This window comes from Microtus oregoni, unplaced genomic scaffold, assembly GCF_018167655.1.
Source record: "Microtus oregoni isolate MIOR12 unplaced genomic scaffold, Mior012 000029F_ref0000214, whole genome shotgun sequence".
NCBI classification, from domain to species: Eukaryota; Metazoa; Chordata; class Mammalia; order Rodentia; family Cricetidae; genus Microtus; species Microtus oregoni.
In genome coordinates, this window is record NW_024543088.1 from 941,361 (window position 1) to 960,815 (window position 19,455).

General features: G+C 50.9%; 1 protein-coding gene across 1 annotated transcript; it reads left to right on the forward strand.

Annotated features, from left to right (window-relative positions):
• The first annotated feature begins 215 nt into the window (after nt 1-215).
• On the forward strand, nt 216-19,112 carry LOC121464987 (carbohydrate sulfotransferase 12). The gene is made up of 2 exons (XM_041678133.1): nt 216-313; nt 17,256-19,112. The coding sequence occupies exon 2, from the start codon at nt 17,334-17,336 to the stop codon at nt 18,591-18,593; it is 1,260 nt and encodes a 419-aa protein (XP_041534067.1). The 5' UTR covers nt 216-313; nt 17,256-17,333; the 3' UTR covers nt 18,594-19,112.
• The last annotated feature ends 343 nt before the right edge of the window (nt 19,113-19,455 follow it).

The following is a 19,455-nucleotide window of genomic DNA, read 5'->3' on the forward strand; positions in this document are numbered from 1 at the left end:
CGGATTGGTGGCTGTGGAAGGGGCGGGGCTCCCAGTGGATGGTGGGTGGGACCAATCGCTGGCCGTAAATAAGGCGCCACATGGCACGGGCTGGCATGGGGCGAGGGTGGGGAGGAGTGCGCAGGCGCATCAAGGACGGGCGTAGTCCCACTAGCTGGTTCTCGCGAGAGGATGGAGGAGGGGGTCGGGCTGGGGGGCGGGGCCGGGCCTCGGGCGGGGCGGCTAGCGGGAGGGGTGGCTAGCGGGAGGAGGCGACATTGCCGGCAGAAGCGGCAGCAGCAGCATCGGCGGCCGTGGCAATAGCGGGCGCTAGGTAAGGAGCGCAGGCTCGAGTGGAGTGAGGTGTGCGAGAGACTCCCGGAGGGGCGAGGGCGTGGGCGATGCAAATCCGTACCCCATTCTGCACGGCTTTGGCAGCTCCCACGTGCTCCCGGTTCGAATCCCGGTTCTGGCCAGCTGGCTTTGTGACCTTGGTCCTGCAAACACCTTCTCTGAGCCATCTTCTTGTGAAGCCCTGCAGAATGCGTGGAAGAGGGTGTGGTCGCTTGGACAATTTCCTTTGCAGTAGAAACGCCTGACTGAGGTTGGGGGGGAGCACATCAGTCTTGTCTCTGGCTATGTGGGGGGACAGGCGAGAAAGCAATTGTTTTGGGACTGGCGTGCTGCAGTGTCCCGGCAAGACCTTGCAGGAGGCTGTCTGTGAAGCGAGTTTTTGCACAGAGCAAGCCCTGGCTCCACATCTCACCCCAGTCCGTTGAGCATCCTCCTGCCCCTGAACTTGGCTGGCCACAGACAGCAGTGCAGACCCCAGCTCATAGATGGGGCTGAGCATTGCCGCGGTTGCCGCCAGCAGCAGCCTCATGCCTGGTGGGCCACAGGAAGCCGAACATTAGTGGCTAACAGTAGGACCTATCTTCTTTTTGGGCTTCTGGCCACGAAGACATCTGAAGACATCGCTGGCAGACCCTGGGCTCCGCGCATCCGCCTGGCTGTTGCACGGAGAGCTGTAATGTTTGCAGCCTTCTTAAATTATTTATTTTATAATCCCACATTGCGATGGGAGTCCCAGGTTGAATGAGGATGTGAGCCTTGGGGTGGAGTGGCGCTGTGAGCCTTTAGATTGCTGGGGCTCTATGGTGTGCCCCCAGGCTTGGTAACATGAGTTAGGGCCCTGTGTCTGGATGCGAAAGAGAGGAAAAAGATTATCGGGAAACTCCTGTATGCAGGGAATGATAGCACACTTCGAGAGTTGCCTGAGGCCGAGTGTGGTGCCAGCACTTTTGAGCTGAGGCAAGGGGATTGCTGGGAGTTTTGAGGGCAACCTTGGCTGCTTAGTGAGGTTCGGACCAGGCTGGGCTACAGGGTGAGACTGTGTCTCAAAACCCAAGGGTCTGCCAAGAATCTTCATGTTTAATTTCCTTACACATGAGTTGCTAGGATTTGGGACCGAATTTGCAGGGGCCCGGGGGGGGGGGGGGGGGGGCAGTAACTGTTTACTGTCGTCCAGTGCCTGTGGTCCTGCATCATCAGTTTCTTGTTGCATGGGCAAACCACTAAATTGGGTGGCTTGCTGGAAACCACGGGTCCTGGGCAGCTCAGGTCCACCTGGCTCAGGTCCGCTCGATTCCGTGATACAGTTCAAGTGCCACTGTGTGAAAGACGTTCGTGTTATGCAGAGAGGATGCCAGAAAATGTGGCGCATACCTGTAACCGTGGTGCCGAAGAACTGAAGGCAGCTGCAGGCTAGCCTGGGCTATGTGAAACCCTGTCTCTAAGAAACTAGCTAAACACCAAGTGTGACGGGAAGAAGCAGCTAATGCAGGAGACTTGGGTAGAGCAGGAGACTAAGGCTCCCTTGTGGGGGGCGGGGCTTTGTGCAGGTGCGTTTAAAGCCAGAATGCTAACCACCTCCTCCACTGAGACAGAGGTCTGGAATTCACCAATTTGGCAAGGCTAGCTGACCAGTGAGCCCCAGGATTCCCCGTTTCTGCCTCCCAGTGCTGGGTTATAGGCATATGGCACCATGCCAGGCAGTTTTACTCTGTGACTTCTGGGGATCTGAATGGAGCAAGCCCTTTATAATTCAGCCATCCTCCTGGCCCTGAAAAGACTTTTTTTTTTTTTTTTTGGTTTTTCGAGACAGGGTTTCTCTGTGGTTTTTGGAGCCTGTCCTGGAACTAGCTCTTGTAGACCAGGCTGGTCTCGAACTCACAGAGATCTGCCTGCCTCTGCCTCCCAAGTGCTGGGATTAAAGGCTTGCGCTGCCACCACCCGGCAAAGACTTATTTTTGCTTGAGAAGGACCTGAATGCCATGCTGGAGCCCAAGTTTGGTTGCTGGAGATTGCAGTCGAGGTCTGGCATGAGCGAGGATCAGGTCTGTTAGAGGTAAACCCATGATCCTAGAGGGAAAGGCAGGTGAATTCTGGGTCTAGGGAGATGCAGTTCGTGTCATCGGGCAGTGTGGGTATAACAGTAGCTAAGGAGAGGATGAAGAGTCTGAAGTCCCCAAGGGCTTCTCTGGGCAGCGAGGCTTTCCTTAGGATATGGTAGGAACGGGGCAGAAGGCAGAAGTGACGTGAGATCTGGAGTGGGCAGCCACTCCACCATGCTGGGTGCCAGGAGAGGCGTGGGACAGGGTGTGAACTTTAGATGCTAAGAAGGTGTGACATTGCAGACCTTCAGCATGAGGTGTGTATGCTCAGGCTTGGAATCTCAGGGGTTCAGAACCTGAGGAAGGAGAGAAGTGCACACTCAGTGACTGTGCACTTATCAGTTTATGGTCATTACCACACGATCGCCAGGGCTGGGCGAGGGCAATGGTTGTTCTAGGAAGGCAGACCAGGAGATGCTGGGGCTGAAAACAGCCTGTTCACTCACAATACTGAAAAAAAAAAATCAGGTGAGAAAGCGTGTGTGTGTGTTTATGTGTGTATGTGTTTCTTTTTGTTTGTATTTTTTTCAAGACAGGGTTTGGTTTCTCTGTGTAGCCCTGGCTGTCCTGGAACTTGCTTTGTATACCAGGCTAGCCTCGAAGTCAGAGAAATACGTCTGCCTCTGCCTCCTGAGTGCTAGGATTAAGGGCATACACTGCTATGCCCAGCTTACTATATAGATTTTGAAACAAGGTCTCAGGTAACCCTTCATTTACCTCTGTAGCCAAGGATGGCCCAGAACTCCAGATCATACTGCTTCTGCCTCCCAAGTGCCAGCATTCCTGACATGAGCCACTACACCTGGTTTATGCAATGCTAGAGGTAGAACCCAGGGCTCTGTGCATGCTGGGTGAGCCCCCTACCAACTGAGCCACATTCCCAGCTCTGGACTCTCATCGTTTTAAAACAGCTTACATCTTCACTGTCCAGTTTTTTTTTTTTTTTTTTTTTCGAGACAGGGTTTCTCCGTAGCTTTTGGTTCCTGTCCTGGAACTAGCTCTTGTAGACCAGGCTGGCCTCGAACTCACAGAGATCCGCCTGCCTCTGCCTCCCGAGTTTTTTAATAAGTTTGTATTTCAGTAGGGCAGTGGTGCACAGCTTTAATCCCAGCACTGGGGAGGCAGAGGCAGGTGGATCTCTGAGTTCAAGTCCAGCCTGGTCTACAGAGCTAGTTCCAGGACAACCAAGGCTATATAAAGAAACCCTGCCTTGAGACTCCACCATCACCCTTCCCAGGGGGAAAAAGTTTGTCTTTCAAATAGAAGGAAGCCTGTGATCCCTATAAGGTGGAGAACAGAGGAGCAGGAGGAGGAAGTGGAAATGGAAGAGGGGGAGGAGGAAATGGGGAGGGACTAGAGCTAGAGGGGCTAACCGTGAGTGTCGCACCCCTTTGGTGTGTGCAGCCCCTGCTGATGGTTGTCGCTGGCCCACAGGTGCGGCTGGAAGTAGCTAACCCTCTCACATAATGCTTCCTGCGGTTAGCCAGGGAGGTTTCTAAAACTATTTAGAAACCCTGAAACTTGCCAAATGGGAAACGGCAGACCCAGTGGCAAGTGGAGGAGGTGCTACCCTCAGAGCACCAGGGAGAGCTGCGGGTGCGAGCATCTGGCTCCCAGGCTGGGCAGCCCACCTGTGCCCCCAGCCTTTCCCTTTAGCCTCACAACTGGAGGACCCGAGAGAAGAGACCTAGAAGTAGCAGTGGCCAGTTCTTGGTTCAAATACTTGATTGTTTCTAAAGTAACTCATAAATGAGCTGGGCAGTGGTGGCGCACACCTTAAATTCCAGCACTAAGGAGGCAGAAGCAGGTGGACCTCTGTGAGCTCGACGCCAGCCTCGCCTGCATAGTGAGTTCCAGGGCAACATGGTAAAATCCTGTCTTGGAAAATGAAAAGGAAAAAGAACTCATAAATAATTAATAACCCTCACAGGATAAGGTGGAGGCATGGTGGCACATGCTGTCTTCCTAGGGCTTGGGAGGCTAAGGCAGGAGGGGAGAGGCTAGCCTGTGTTACATAGTGAGACCCTGTCTCAAAAAGCCCAAACTATAGTGGGCCTGGTGATTCACACATACAATCCCAGAACTTGGGAGGCTGACTGAGGGCCGGGGGAGGAGATAGAATAGGAACATAGGGGGATTAAAAGTTTAGGGTCATTTACTGCTTGTCAAGTAATTTGGGGTTAGCCTGGGCTACATGAGAACCTGTCTCAAATAAACAAAGAAACCTAACAAAAGATTTCATAGCTATTCAGTGGATAGGTGCTGACCGTGCACACCTGAGAACTTGAGTTTGGATCACTTGCACCCATGTAAAAACCAAGTATGGCCATGTATACCCAAGGCTCAGTGCTGGCAGAGAAGGGGGCAGGGACAGGAGGATCCCTGGGGCTCACTGGCCAGCCAGTCTGGCAGAATCGATGGGTTCCAGGTTCAGTGAGAAATTCTGTCTCAAAACATGAAGTGGAGAGTGACTGAGGAAGACACCCAGACATCAGCCCCTGGTGTGTGTGTGTGTGCGCGCGCACACACACACACACACAACAAAAAAAGTCAGTGAGCGGACAATTCCTGAGGGAAAACCTTGTTCCCTTGAGCTCTGTCCTCGAGCACAGTCCACAGTCTCGGCCCTTGATAGACGGTCCAAAGTTGTCTCTCCTGAACTTGAGGGTGACGGGCCAGCTTGTGTCCCTGTGTAAGGTATTGAGCCTAGACATAAAAAGATAGTTGGAGGGACAGTGTGCTCCCTGGAGATGGGTGAGAAGACCATTGCAGGCAGAGGTGGCCAGGGGACCAGCAGGGTGACATGACCACAGGTGCTCCTGATCCAGCAGCTCACGGGACTCCGGTCTGTGCACTGGAACAGCTGCCGGGGTCTTGACACGGTTGGCAGGGTTGAGGCCGGATTAGTCCTGAGAACACAGGCAACAAAGCAAGTGAAAACACAAGACTGTTATTAGTTCCCGGGAAGATAAACTGTTGTGCGGGAGGGGAAAGAAAAACAATTACGGCGTCCCGGCAGCCCCAGCTGTGGATAGTCTCCCCCATAGCTGCGGCAGTGTGTGTAAACACAGGCTGCTGTTCTAATTGGAGTCATGGCATGCCTGGGAGGGGCCCGAGGAGAGAGGACACCCTGTGATGTCACTTGCTGAGATGAGGGAAGTCAGACCTAAAGCCCAGGGCTGGGTGGCAGTGACTGAGGATTAGATGCACAGGGTGAACTGGGTGAACTGGCAATCAAAGCTGGGCATACGTGGTAGCCTGCAGGAGGCAGAGGTGGGTGGATTTCTGCATCCGAGGCCAGTCTGGGCTACATAGTGAGCCCGTATCTCAGAGAGAGCAGAATGAGGGAGAAGCAGCTGTGAAGATAGGGAAAGAGGAAGGGATACTGGTTGCTAAGGAACTTGCCGGGCTCCATCACTACAGATTGCAGCAGTCTCAGCCAAGCATAGCTGTCTTGGAGCAAGAAACTTCCCCGCCTTGGTCGGCTTGTGTTAGGCTCTTGCGAGCTGGTGGGGCTTTCCTGTGCATTTTCCCCTCATTATTCTCTTTGTTCTCTGTGTCCTGTCTCAGCTCTGGTCACTTGGTCATCTTTGCCCCTTTTCATTTCTGTTAAGATGTATTTTTATTCGTGCATATCTGTATGGATGCTCACTTGTGTCCAAGTGCTCACGGAAGCTAGGAGAGGCTGTTGGCTCTCCTGGTCTTGGAGCTACAGGCAGTTGTGACCTGTTTGATGTGAATGCTGAGACTCGAACCCAAGTCCTCTGGAAGAGCAGCCTGTGCTTTTTTTTTTTTTTTTTTTTGGTTTTTCGAGACAGGGTTTCTCTGTGGCTTTGGAGCCTGTCCTGGAACTAGCTCTGTAGACCAGGCTGGTCTCGAACTCACAGAGATCCGCCTGCCTCTGCCTCCCAAGTGCTGGGATTAAAGGCGTGCGCCACCACCGCCCGGCTCCAGCCTGTGCTTTTAACTGGTGAGCTGGCCCTTGCTGAACCTGGAGCTTGCTGTTTTGGCCTGGCTGGCCAGCAAAGCCTCAGGACCCTCCTGTCTGCCACCTAGCCACAGCGCTGGTTTTCCAGGTACATGTGTAGACATGTCCAGCTCTTTACATTGATGACAGAGTTCAAGTTCATATCCTCATTCTTATGCAGGAAGCACTCTTACCCTCTGAGCCATCTCGGCTCCTCTAAATGTTTGTTAAGCATTACAAGTGGCGGGAGTGCTAGTGACCCTTTCTCGCTTGGCACCCACTTTCAGAATTAGGATGGCAGAGAATGATAGTCACCTACCTCACGTGGGCCCCTGTGCCCTGTGCCTTGAGGATGTGCTGGGACAAATAAGATGGGTCCTCCCTCCCAGAGTTGAGTGGTGATGGTCTCCACACAGTGACAGATCTGTGTCGGGTGCTGAGAGAAGAGATGGTTACACGGTGGGCGGTGACAGAGTTGGGGGCCTGCAGCTGTGCCCCACTTTCTGAGGCGTGACTAGGAAAGCCTTGGAACAGAGTGAGCTTTGAAGTGCCCCAGGGCGTGACTGACCCAGCAGTGGAGCCTGTCCCACCAGGCCACTGATGAATGACAAGGAACCTCTCTGTGGCTATACAAGAGTGACCAAGAAGAAAGATAACAGGCCTGGTCAGCACTATGGAACCCAGGGACACCAGGATGGGGAGACTGGAGAAAGAGATATGAAGGTAGGAGGGTAGAAGCAGGGAGAGGGGCAGGGCATTGGAGCAATACAAGTCAGGGCTATGAGAGCTTGGGTGGGTAGAGGGCCTAGGCGGGGAGGGGCTATGGGCAGGCTCCACAGTGACGTCAAGCGTGGTCTACTGTTGCTTTCTGTTCCCCTAGTTGGGGAATTCTAGGCAAGTGTTCTACCCTGAGCTATACCCTCCACCCTTACTGGGGGATTCTAGGCAGGTGCTCCACCACTGAGCCACACCCCAGCCCCTCACTGGGGGATTCTAGTCAGGGGCTCTACCGCTGAGCCACACCCCAGCTCCTCACTGGGGGATTCTAGGCAGGTGTTCTACCACTGAGCCACACCCCAGCCCCTCACTGGGGATTCTAGGCAGGTGTTCTACCACTGAGCCACACCCCAGCCCCTCACTGGGGATTCTAGTCAGGGTCTCTACCACTGAGCCACACCCCAGCTCCTCACTGGGGGATTCTAGGCAGAGGCTCTAGTAAGCTACGTCCTCAACCCTCTTTTGTAACCTTGACTGGCACCTTGAACTCATAAATATCTACCTGCCTCTGCTGAGATTAAAGGCGTACAACACCACACCCTGGGTCCCAACCCCTTTTGATTGTTTTATTTTGAGACAAGGTCTTGCTGAATTGCCCAGGATGTTCTTGAACTCACTGTTTCCCAGGTAGAATTTGTACTTGAGTAGCTGGGATGACAGCTTGTGTCAGGCCTGGTCCCAAACATGTCTTTTTTTAAAAAATATTTATTTACTTATTGTGTATACAGTTCTGCCTCCATGTATGCACATATGTAGAAGAGGGCACCAGATCTCATTGCAGATGGTTGTGAGCCACCATGTGGTTGCCGGGAATTGAACTCGGGACCTCTGGAAGAGCAGCCAGTGCTCTAAACCACTGAGTCATCTCTCCAGCCCCACCCAAACATGTCTTAAACTGATCTTTCTGACATGTCTGATGGTGATGGAAAGTATCTTTGACATGTGTGTGCATTGACTTAGGGCTTATATTTGCCTTATCTTCAGATCAGGCAACACAAACTTGAATTTTGAACTTGGAATGTTGAAGGTATACTAGCTATGGTCCTTATCTTTGGAGAACTCCCGATCTGGTTTGGAGCTGTTGACCTGTGCTGGGCTGCATTGATGTCTTGTATACTTGAAAGCTGCAGTCTGATCAGCACGGTGGTGGGTGGGGGTGGGGATAACAGGACTGATAACCTCTGCACCTGAGGCCCAGCTCTACAGAAGTCATTGTGGTTAAACACCAGATTTGATCTTGATTTACACACTACCCCATGTGTGCATGTATATGCGTGCGTGCCTGTGTGTGTGCCTGTGTGTGTGCATGTGTGTGTATGTGTGTGTGTGTACAACATCCAGATGACCCTAGGTGTCCTTCCTCAGGCGCTGTCCACCTTGTTTTTGTTTCCAGTCCTTTTCTTTCTCAATAACCTGGGGTCATATGGATTCAGATAGGGTGGCCACCAAAGAGCTCCAAGTCCTCCCGTCTCCGTTCTCCAGTGCTGGGATTACAAAACTTCACCACCACACCTGGCCTTCTCATAGATATTAAAGTTCCAACTGGGGTCCACGTGATGGCAAGGCAGGCTTCACAGATTAAGGCTTTTCCCTAGTCCTCCAATTTCTGTGGACGCAGAGCCTCACTTCGTAACTTAGCCTGCCTTTGAACTCCTGACGCTCCTGCCTCAACCCTCTGTGGAATACAAGCATCACCACCGCCCATTTAGCTCTCAATTTTCATGGCATAAATTCATATCAATGTGACCATTCGTTGCATAATTCTATTTGCATGTGCTGTATTAGTGTATGGGGTTAATTAAAAATAAATGAAGGATTTGTGTGCATGTACGTATGTTCATATGAATTCATGTGAGTTTGGGTGTGTGTACCATAGCACTCATGTGAAGATTAGAAGACAACTTTTGGTGTCACTCCTTTCCTTCAACCTTAAAAAAATTAAAAATAAAAATTCTGTGAATGGATGTCTTTTCTGCATGCATGTCTGTGCACCACATGCATGCAGTTTCCGTGGCAGCCAGGAAAAGGCGTGGAACTCCCTGTAGATGATCGTGAGCCACCATGTGGATTCTGGGAACTGAACCTGGATCCTCTGTAAGAGCAGCCAGTACTCTTAATTACTGAGACATCTCTCCAGCCCCTATTTTATTTTTTAATTTAAAATTTTAATTTATTCTTATTGTGTGTGGATGTGTATGCTGTGATGTGAGGGGAGGCAGACAGTGCACTCAGTTTTTCCCTCTTGCTCAGACCACCAGGCTTGTCCAGCAAATGTCTTTACTGTTGAACAGTCTCACTGGGGGATTCTAGGCAGGTGCTCTACCACTGAGCCACACCCCAGTCCCTCAGTGGGGGACTATAGACAGGTACTTTATCATGGGCCTATACCCCTAGTGGTTTTTTTATATAAAAATTATTACATATATTTGTATATGCACATATGCACGTGTGTGCATATACATATGACAGAGTTAGAGGGAGTCGGTTCTTTCCTTCCACCATATGGATACCAGGGGTCAAACTCAGGTTGTCAGGCTTGGAGGCAAGCACCTTTGCCTGCTGAGCCCTCTCTCTGGTACAGTACTGTGGAATACCACCCAGCAATAAGAAAAGGTACAGTCTCCTGACGTAAGTGATGGCCTGGATGAACCTCAGAAGCACTATGCTGAGGAAAGCCATACGAGCACAGCCTCTCTGGTATACGGTTCCATTTACCTTCTAGAAAACTGGAAATTGCCATGGCTAAGTGTCAGAGGTTGGCAGCAACTTATTTATTTTAATTATTATTATTATTATTATTATTTTGAGACAGGGTGTTTCTCTGTGTAGGTTGGCAGCAACTTGTTTATTTTAATTATTATTATTACTATTATTATTATTTTGAGACAGGGTGTTTCTCTGTGTAGGTTTGAAAAAACTGTCCTGGAACTCGCTCTGTAGACCAGGCTGGCCTTGAACACACAGAGATCCGCCTGCCTCCACCTCCCAAGTGATGGGATTAAAGGTGTGCGCCACCACTGCCTGGTGCGTTGCTTCTTATTTATTTCTAAAGACTGGATCTTGTGTGCTGCAAGCTGTCCTTGAACTCCTCTTCCTCCTGCCCCCACCTCCGGAGTGCTGGAGGATGGGTTTGCAGCACCACGCTCAGCTGGGAATATTAATTATAGTATACATATGCCAAAATTCAGTCAGTGGCATATTAAACTACACATTAAATAGGAAGGGGGAGTTTTATTCTGTGTCAGTCATTCCTCAATAAGCCTGTTAGAGAAAGCTCAGAGAGCCCAGAGTGACTCAGTTGGGAAGGAATGAGTATCTGGAGTCCCTGGGGTTCTGTGACAGAGAGCTGTTCCCTGACATACCTGTGTCAGACAGGAGCTGGCCTCTACTCCCCTCTCTCCCAGCCAAGCTTTGCTTCCTTCCTCCATGCTTCTTATGCTTTTCTCAGTGGCAGAGGACTCAGTGTGATGAGACAAAGAGACCCCCAGTCTAGGTGGCAAAGAAAACATTGGTAGTTGGTAAGGTAGAGTTCTGCAGGGAAACAGCCAGTGATGGGAGTGTGTGTGCACAAAGAGACCGAGTGTGAAAAAATTGGCTAATATAAGCCCAGCCTGGTGACTCATGCCAATAATCTCAGCTACTTGAGAGGTTGAAGCAAGAAGATGGCAAATTTCAGGATTGCCTGGCTACATAGTGAGTCCAATGCCAGCCCTGGTACTTTAGGAGACCTTGTATCAAAATGAAAAGGAAAAAGAGGGGGGACAGATCAGTGGTTGGTAGAGCATCTTCCTAGCATCCCCCAGTGAGGGGCTGGGGTGTGGCTCAGTGGTAGAGCCCCTGTCTAGAATCAGTCCCCCAGTGAGGGGCTGGGGTGTGGCTCAGTGGTAGAGCACTTTCTTTTCCTCCCTCCCTCCCTCCCTCCCTCCCTCCCTTCTTCCCTCCTTTCCTCCCTTCTTCCTTCTCCTTCCTTCCTTCCTTCCTTCCTTCCTTCCTTCTTGAGACAGGATTTCTCTATGTGCCCAAAGTACACCCCCTATCTTGTGATGCTCCTGTCTCAGCATCCTGACTGCTGGGATGCCAAGCATGTAGCACCAAGGGCAGCCTAGTCTATAGAGCAAGTTCCAGGGCAGCCAGGGCTACACAGAGAAACCATGTCTCAAAAAACAAAACAAAACAACAACAAAAACCAAAACTTAACAGAAACAGTGTGTGTAAGCCCTTTATTTATAACTTCCTTTGTTCTGATGTTATTAACAACTTTAAAGTGTTACCACATTGGAGCCTGGAATCTGTGCCAGGGCTATGATCACTTATTTGGCCCCAAAATAAACTATTTATCCCCTATAGGAGGAGAGTTGTGTTTTGGGATTGACACTTTACCCACTGAACCATCTTTCCAGTCCCAGAATAACCTTTGTCTAAATATCTGGGTTTCCAATGCTCTAGTCCTCCCTTGTTATTTGACATGCTTGCCTAATGGTCATGAGCTCTAAAAGAGCGATGCTGCTTTTATGGAGGTGTGACTCTGCCTTCCAACATCACCATTAGCTAATCGTGACTAGACATGATGGGTCGGAGGCCACTGCAGTGTCTACCGCTGGCCGCCCTTCTATCCCCAGCTCCTCACCCATGTTGGTGTGATGGGTAGTTTGGAACAACTGGGTCCCCACATGGCACCTGCCCTCTGGCTGCTTGACTTGCCTGTGGCATTGTTACGTGTGTGGTGGGTGAGAGAAGTGTCTGATGGCCCTGTTGCATGCAACCACACCTCCCCGCTGTTGAGTCTGGTGTTGAACCTGCCCCCGGTTATCAGGACACTTAGGAGCACAAGGGACCCAGGTTTGTGAAAGTCTCCCAGCCTCTGATGCATCCTGCTGAAGGGAGAGCCCAGGTCCCACCGCTGTTGCAAGTGTGATAGCAGCTCCTTTGGCTGAGCTGCCCCAGTCGGCTGCTGCTGTTGCTTCAGAGTACACGGGGCCTTTTGTTGACTGCTGTTTTGAAAGAGTTGGGAGATTTTGGATTTGAAAATAACGCCCTTATTTTTTAAATGGAAAATTACTCTCTGAGGTCGTTTGTGGTCCCTGACTGTTTTGGAGGCAGGCAGGGACCATGGCTGTGGTTCTCTGTCCCAGCGCTCCCAGCTGACTTCCTAACCCTCACAGAAGGCAGCACAGTTGTCCCCCCAGATGTCTGGAAACAAGGCTAGACATTCCTAGATCCCAAACTACTTAAAAGTGAAATAAAGTAAAGCTGGTTGCTGGTGGTGCTAACCTGGCGGGCCTTTTCCTTCCTTTGCTCTTGTTCCTTGCAGTCCTGTGAGAGGTGACTTTAAAGTGGCAGAGTGGCCCCTTCAAAGGGCTGCTGTCACAGAACCCTCTCCTGTTTGCAGCTGACTCATTTCTGTAACTGCTGTTTATGTGGTTTGTCTGAGGTCAGACATGACAAGAGGGGACTGCCTTGATGTTAAAAATGAACTCTGGCCTCTCAGACTGAAAGGAGAATGTGTCTTAGTGGAAAGAGTCCATGGGTTTGTCACCTTGGTGTAAAAAGTCACTAAAGGGGCTGCAGCTGGCCCAGATCTGGCCCTGTGTGGATCCGGCATTGTTTCACTGGGGCAAGTTCAAAGCTGGATGAGGAAATGATGGGGTTTGACTGTCCGAAGGGAGTCATTAGGTGGGGATTATAGCTCAGTGGTAGAGCTGTTGCCTAGAATCCCCCAGTGAGGGGCTGGGGTGTAGCTCAGTGGTAGAGCCTCTGCCTAGAATCCCCCAGTGAAGGGCTGGGGTGTGGCTCAGTGGTAGAGCTGCTGCCTAGAATCCCCCAGTGAGGGGCTGGGGTGTGGCTCAGTGGCAGCCCTTCACTGGGGGATTCTAGGCAGAGGCTCTACCACTGAGCCACACCCCAGCCCCTCACTGGGGGATTCTAGGCAGAGGCTCTACCACTGAGCTACACCCCAGCCCCTCACTGGGGGATTCTAGGCAGAGGCTCTACCACTGAGCTACACCCCGGATCCACACAGGGCCAGATCTGGGCCAGCTGCAGCCCCTTTAGTGACTTTTTACACCAAGGTGACAAACCCATGGAGGCCAGAAGAGGGTATCTGATCCCCTAGAACTGGAGTTCCAGGCACTTGTGAGCTGCCATGCGGATACTGGGAACCAAACCCTGGTCCTCTGCAAGAGCAGCAAATGCTCTTAACCGCTGAGCCATCTCTCCAGCTCCCACCACACATTTTTAATAAACAGGTCCCTCCACCCTGTGACCTTTTGAGACATCGTAGGGAAAGTGAACTGTGGCTTCAGTAGTTCCTCTCAGTTTCCCTCTCCAGCAGACCTGATTCTAGAATTACTTAGGGACAGGGTGACTGTGGAGCTCAGTCTCGCCTGTCCTATTACCTCAGTCACCCCCAGGGGGCAGCACATGGGGCACTACCATCCTTGCCTAAAAATTAGGTTTTCCCCCTCATTAATTTCTTTATTTTACCTGTTTTCCATTTTACCAATTTCTGACCTGCTCTTGTTATTTCTTCCTTCATGGATTCGGTTTATCTTGCTCTTTCCAGTTATGAGAGGTGGGAGCCTTTATTCATTATTTATTTACTTGCTTTAGTTTGTTTGAAACAGCGTCTCATATTCATCAGCCTGGGCTCGAACTCACAGAGATCCTCTTGCCTCTGCTGGAATTACAAGTGTGTGCCCCAACACCTGGCTGAGTTTAGATCACGGATCTGTCATCTGTCACTTTCCAATACCTCGGGCCCTGCTTCCCTGGAGTTCATGGGGTTTGATGCATCATGTTCTCATTTTTCATTTCCGGTGTCTTTTAAAGTCTTTCTTTGAAGGGACTGAGGTGACTCTGTGGGTAAAGTGCTTGCTGTGTAGGTGTGATGACCTGAGTTTGACCCCCCAGAACCCACATAAAAAGCCAGATGCAATGGTGTATATCTAATATAGAACTCAGAAGGTAGAAAGGGAGGCAGAGAGGGAAGAAGTGGCTGGAAGCTTGTGTAATAAACATGATGACTGTCATGAGAGGTCCTGTCTCAAAACGAGATGGAAGAGGAGCATCAGCTCCAGAGAGGTTGTCTTCTGGCCTCCACCTGTGCGCTGTGACATGAGCATACACCCCCGTGCATGTAGCCATGCATGCACTGAAAGAAAACTTCTGAGGCCAAGGGTGCTGGTGCATGCCTGCAGTAGGGAAGCTGAGGAGGAAGAGAATTGCTGAGGGGCAGCCGAGCCTGTACATTGAAACAGTGTTTCGGATAACAAACAACAGAAATTCCCTTTGAAACAATGTCTTAAATGACAAAAATTCCCTTTGAAACAATGTTTCAAATGACAAAAAAATCCCCTTTGAAACAGTGTCTCAAACAACAAAACTTCCCTTTAAAACAGTGTCTCAACAAGCACCAACCAAAATTCCCTTTGTGGTAGCCCACAGATTAATTTAGAAGTGGGCCTTTTGATTCCCCTGTGTTTGAAGCTTTTCCTATTACCCTTCTGATACTGTTATCTTGTTTTTATAGCATTGTAACTAAATAATTCCAGATGGTTTCAGTTGTGCTGAATGTTGTGTTGCTTGAAGGTGACAAGTGAAATCAGCTGTATCAGAAAGCATTCCAGTGTCAGTGACACCCTGTCCTGTACTTCTCTCGGTTATCACGACCGCAATGTCAGGGCTGGAGAGGTGGCTCTGCGGTTCACAGGGTGGCCTGTCATGGCATAGGACCCATGTTTGGTTCCCAGAACCCACGTCACATGGATTACAACTCTCTGTAACTCCAGCTCAAGGGCCTCTGATATTCTCTTCCAGCCTCTGAGGGCACCTTCACTCGCATGCAGATACCCACGTAGACGGACGCACAAATCATGTAATCGAACAAAATCAAATGTAAAGAAAAGAGTAGAAAGTTAAAGTCTCCAAATATAATTGTGAATTTTCCCCCTAAGTACAACTCAACTATATATACATATACATACAATATATGTAAATATAAATATATATGAAATAACTTTTTGAGACATGGTCTTATGTCGCTCAGGCTATCCTCAAACTCACGATGACGTTAAATTCCTGACCCTCCCATCTCCACCTTCTATTACTGAGATTACAGGCATGTGCCACCACACCTGTTTTTATGCAGTGCTAGAGATAGAACTCAGGGTTCAGTAGTTGCTAACTGAGCTACATCCCCAGTCTGAATTTTCGCTTTATGTATTTCGAAGCCTTATTATGTGATGAATATGTATTTGTGGTTGTTATGTCTTCTTTGTGGGTTGAGTTTTCTGTGATGATGCAACATCTCTCCTCGTCTTGACTAAGTTCTTTCCTTCTGAAAATTTCTTCATCTGATATTAATAGAGCCGCTTCTGCTTGCTTTTGATTAATGTTTGCATGACTAATCTTTTCTGTACTGGTGGAGAGGGACGGAGAAAGCTGAGTGCCAACCAGCACTGTCTCCATGTCCCCTGTCCTCCCACTAGAGCGGGGATGGGAGTCATGGTGGACCTCAGCCCAGCTCTAGGTCCTGCTGTGAAAATCCATCTCAGGGTTTGTAAGTGGGTGTATATGAGTGGGGGGGGGTGCACATGTGTGTGTGGTGTGTTTGGGTCAGAGGTCACCCTCAGGTGTCCATCTCCTCCCAGCTCTTGACACCAGGTGGAGTCGAGGTCCAGGCTACCTCACCACCATGCGGGCTGCCACAGTGTCTCTTGCTCCTGTGGTGAAGGTTGCGGATCAGCTGTCTGCTCTGGCCCCATGACTACCACAGGGCACGTGGTGAGCGGGAGCAGGAATGTCACACCTGTGAAGGGTGGTCTCGAAGTCCCTGCTCTGCATTCCCCTGGTGCTTAGCTTAAGAGGAATGGATGTCACTGGACCGATTTTTCCTGTTGCTGGGCTACTATGAGCATGGCTTTGGCCTCAGTGGTGGGACAGCTGCACTTCCTTGGGGACCAGCTTTGGAACCTGGGAACCAAATCTCTTGCCCATGACCGGGGCTTCAGGTCCATGCCCTCTGGGTACTCTGTCTGCATGGGAGCCAGGCTGTTCCGGTGGTGGGTCACTTTGCTGGTGTCCTCCTGCATGCTGCAGCAGCCAGGCCTGGTTCAGCTGCACTCGTGTGGTCTGAGAATGCACAATGGAAGGGTTTGGGAGGAAGGATGGCTTGGACATTGTATAAACTTCAGCCGTAACCTCCTGGCGACAGATGTTTCTGTCAACCTCCTCCCCTTCCTCCTTGCCATATCCTTGTGTGTTTAGCTTCTGAGAAACCATTTTCTCTCTTTTTTTATTTTAAAAAAATTATGTGTATGTATGCATATGAGAAAGTGTGTATATGAAGGCTAGAGGTCATAGGTCAACCTCAGGTGCCATCTCAGGGTTTGTAAGTGGGTGTGGGGGTGCACATGTGTGTAGGGTGTGTGTTTGAGTCATAGGTCAATCTCAGGGGTCCCTTGGGCCATGCACCTTCTCTTTTGAAGCAGGGTCTCTCTTTTTGACCTGAGGCTTGTGTACTAGACTCGACAGACTGGTTATTGCACCCCAGGAATCCTCCTGTCTCTGCATCCCAAGCACTGAGATTATATGCACATACTTCCACACCTTGGTTTTTTATTTTTATTCTTTTTGTTTGTTTGATTGAGGCAGAGTCTCTCTACATAACCCTGGTTGTCTTGGAACTCACTGTGTAGACCAGGCTGGCCTCTGCCTCTGGAGTGCTGGGATAAAAGGCATGCACCAATGTGCGAGCCATACGTGGCTGAAGTGGATTCTGAGGATCTAACTCAGATCCTCATGCTCGCCCAATAAACTCTCTCCCCACTGGGACTGCCTAGCCCTTTGGCCTTTTTCAGTTAAGGGGCAAAGAGTCTCTATTTACTTTGGTGACCCCTAAAGCTGGAGTAACTGAAGCCCCAAACATGGAGGCTAGAGACTGGACCTGCAGGCGGGGCTGTTTGGTGGGTATTGGAGAGGGGGGTTCCCAATGTCAGCAAATACCCGCCACCCAAGGCCCTCCTGTGCGAGAAAACTCATGCTGTTCTGAACCTCTAACTGGTGTGTTCTTGCCTCTCCAGGTTCATCTCCCAGCACCATGTCCCAGCTGTACACAGGACTAAAGTGAGGGGCCAAGTGTGGACCCTGCCCAGGGCAGCATGACCAAGCCTCGGCTCTTCCGGCTATGGCTGGTACTGGGGTCGGCCCTCATGATTCTTTTGATCATTGTTTATTGGGACAACGTGGGCACCGCCCACTTCTATCTGCATACGTCCCTATCCAGACCACACATCTTGGAGTCCCAGCCCACCCCAGGACTGGGTGATGAGAATGTGTTCACTTCCGATGTGGACGAGTTTTTGGACACACTACTTAGTTCCGATGCAAAGCAGAAGGACCATTCCAGAAGAAAAACTGAGCAGCCCCCGATGCTCACCCCCAGCAAGCCGGTCCTGGACCACATGGAGGAGAATGTGAGAGGCTATGACTGGTCCACCCATGATGCCCAACAGAACCCAGACCGGGACCGGCAGCAGGCTGAGAGGAGGAGCCTGCTAAGAGACTTCTGTGCCAACGCCAGCCTGGCATTCCCCACCAAGGACCGCTCTTTTGATGACATCCCCAACTATGAACTGAACCACCTGATCGTGGACGATCGCCACGGGGTCATCTACTGCTACGTGCCCAAGGTAGCCTGTACCAACTGGAAGCGAGTGATGATCGTGTTGAGTGAAAGCCTGCTGGACCGGGGCAGCCCCTACCGAGACCCCCTGGACATCCCCCGGGAGCACGTGCACAACACCAGCACGCACCTGACTTTCAACAAATTCTGGCGCCGCTATGGGAAGTTCTCGCGACACCTCATGAAAGTCAAGCTGAAGAAGTACACCAAGTTCCTGTTTGTGCGCGACCCCTTCGTGCGCCTCATCTCGGCTTTCCGCAGCAAGTTCGAGCTGGAGAACGAGGAATTCTACCGCAAGTTCGCGGTGCCCATGCTCCGGCTGTATGCCAACCACACCAGCCTGCCTGCCTCGGTGAGCGAGGCCTTCAGCGCCGGTCTCAAGGTCTCCTTCGCTAACTTCATCCAGTACCTGCTGGACCCCCACACCGAGAAGCTGGCGCCCTTCAACGAACACTGGCGACAGGTGTACCGCCTTTGCCACCCGTGCCAGATAGACTATGACTTCGTAGGGAAGCTGGAGACCCTGGATGAGGATGCTGCCCAACTCCTGAGGTCTCTCAAAGTGGACTCCCAGCTCCACTTCCCCCCGAGTTACCGGAACAGGACAGCCAGCAGCTGGGAGGAGGACTGGTTTGCCAACATCCCCCTGGCCTGGAGGCAGCAGCTCTATAAACTCTACGAAGCTGACTTTGTTCTCTTTGGCTATCCCAAGCCAGAAAATCTGCTCAGAGACTGAGTTCCCCAGCACCAAATAAGTACCCACGCTATCCCATTAAACTGAATGACTGTCGTAGTGAGGCCGTCCTTTGAGGATGGGGTCTCTCCTGGCTTCCTTGGCCTTCTGGTGTGACAGGTGGAGGGTGCCACACCTTTCTCAACAGGAGACCACAGAACAGTCAAGACCCTAGCACCTCACACTCCAGGGTTTTGCACACCCCACCCTTTTTCAATCTGGATTTGTTTACTCTACAGCCTATGTTCATGGGACGCTGTTAATACCGTTTTCTAAGATTAATATATTTCAGATATATTTAATACTAAAGTGGGAGAGAGCTGGAGTAAAGTGTGGCGCCCGCACCCTTGCGCTCTTGTGGTTCTTTGGGTCAGGCAACAGCACACACAAGAAGGGGACCAGGAGTTGATGGGATATCCAAGCCTCACACTTCCCCTGGAGGGGGACGTTCTCAAAGTGTCTTCACTAGACAACAGCCTAAATTTGAAGCCAGCTGTCTCAGTTTGCTGTTACTGTAGCAAACCCCCTGAGGGTTTTTTTTTTTTTTTTTGGTTTTTCGAGACAGGGTTTCTCTGTGGCTTTGGAGCCTGTCCTGGAACTAGCTCTGTAGACCAGGCTGGTCTCGAACTCACAGAGATCCGCCTGCCTCTGCCTCCCGAGTGCTGGTATTAAAGGCGTGCGCCACCATCGCCCGCCTGCCCCCCTGAGGTTTTTAAGGGCCTGGTGAGGCCCTGTGAGGCCCTTAGGGAGGTGGCAGCAGCTGGAATATGTGCAAGAGGGAAGGATCTCACCAGACAGGAAGCAGTGTGGCTGTGGTCCTTCTGCCTCTTCTGAGGGCATTGGTTCCCTCAGCTTCGAGATCCCT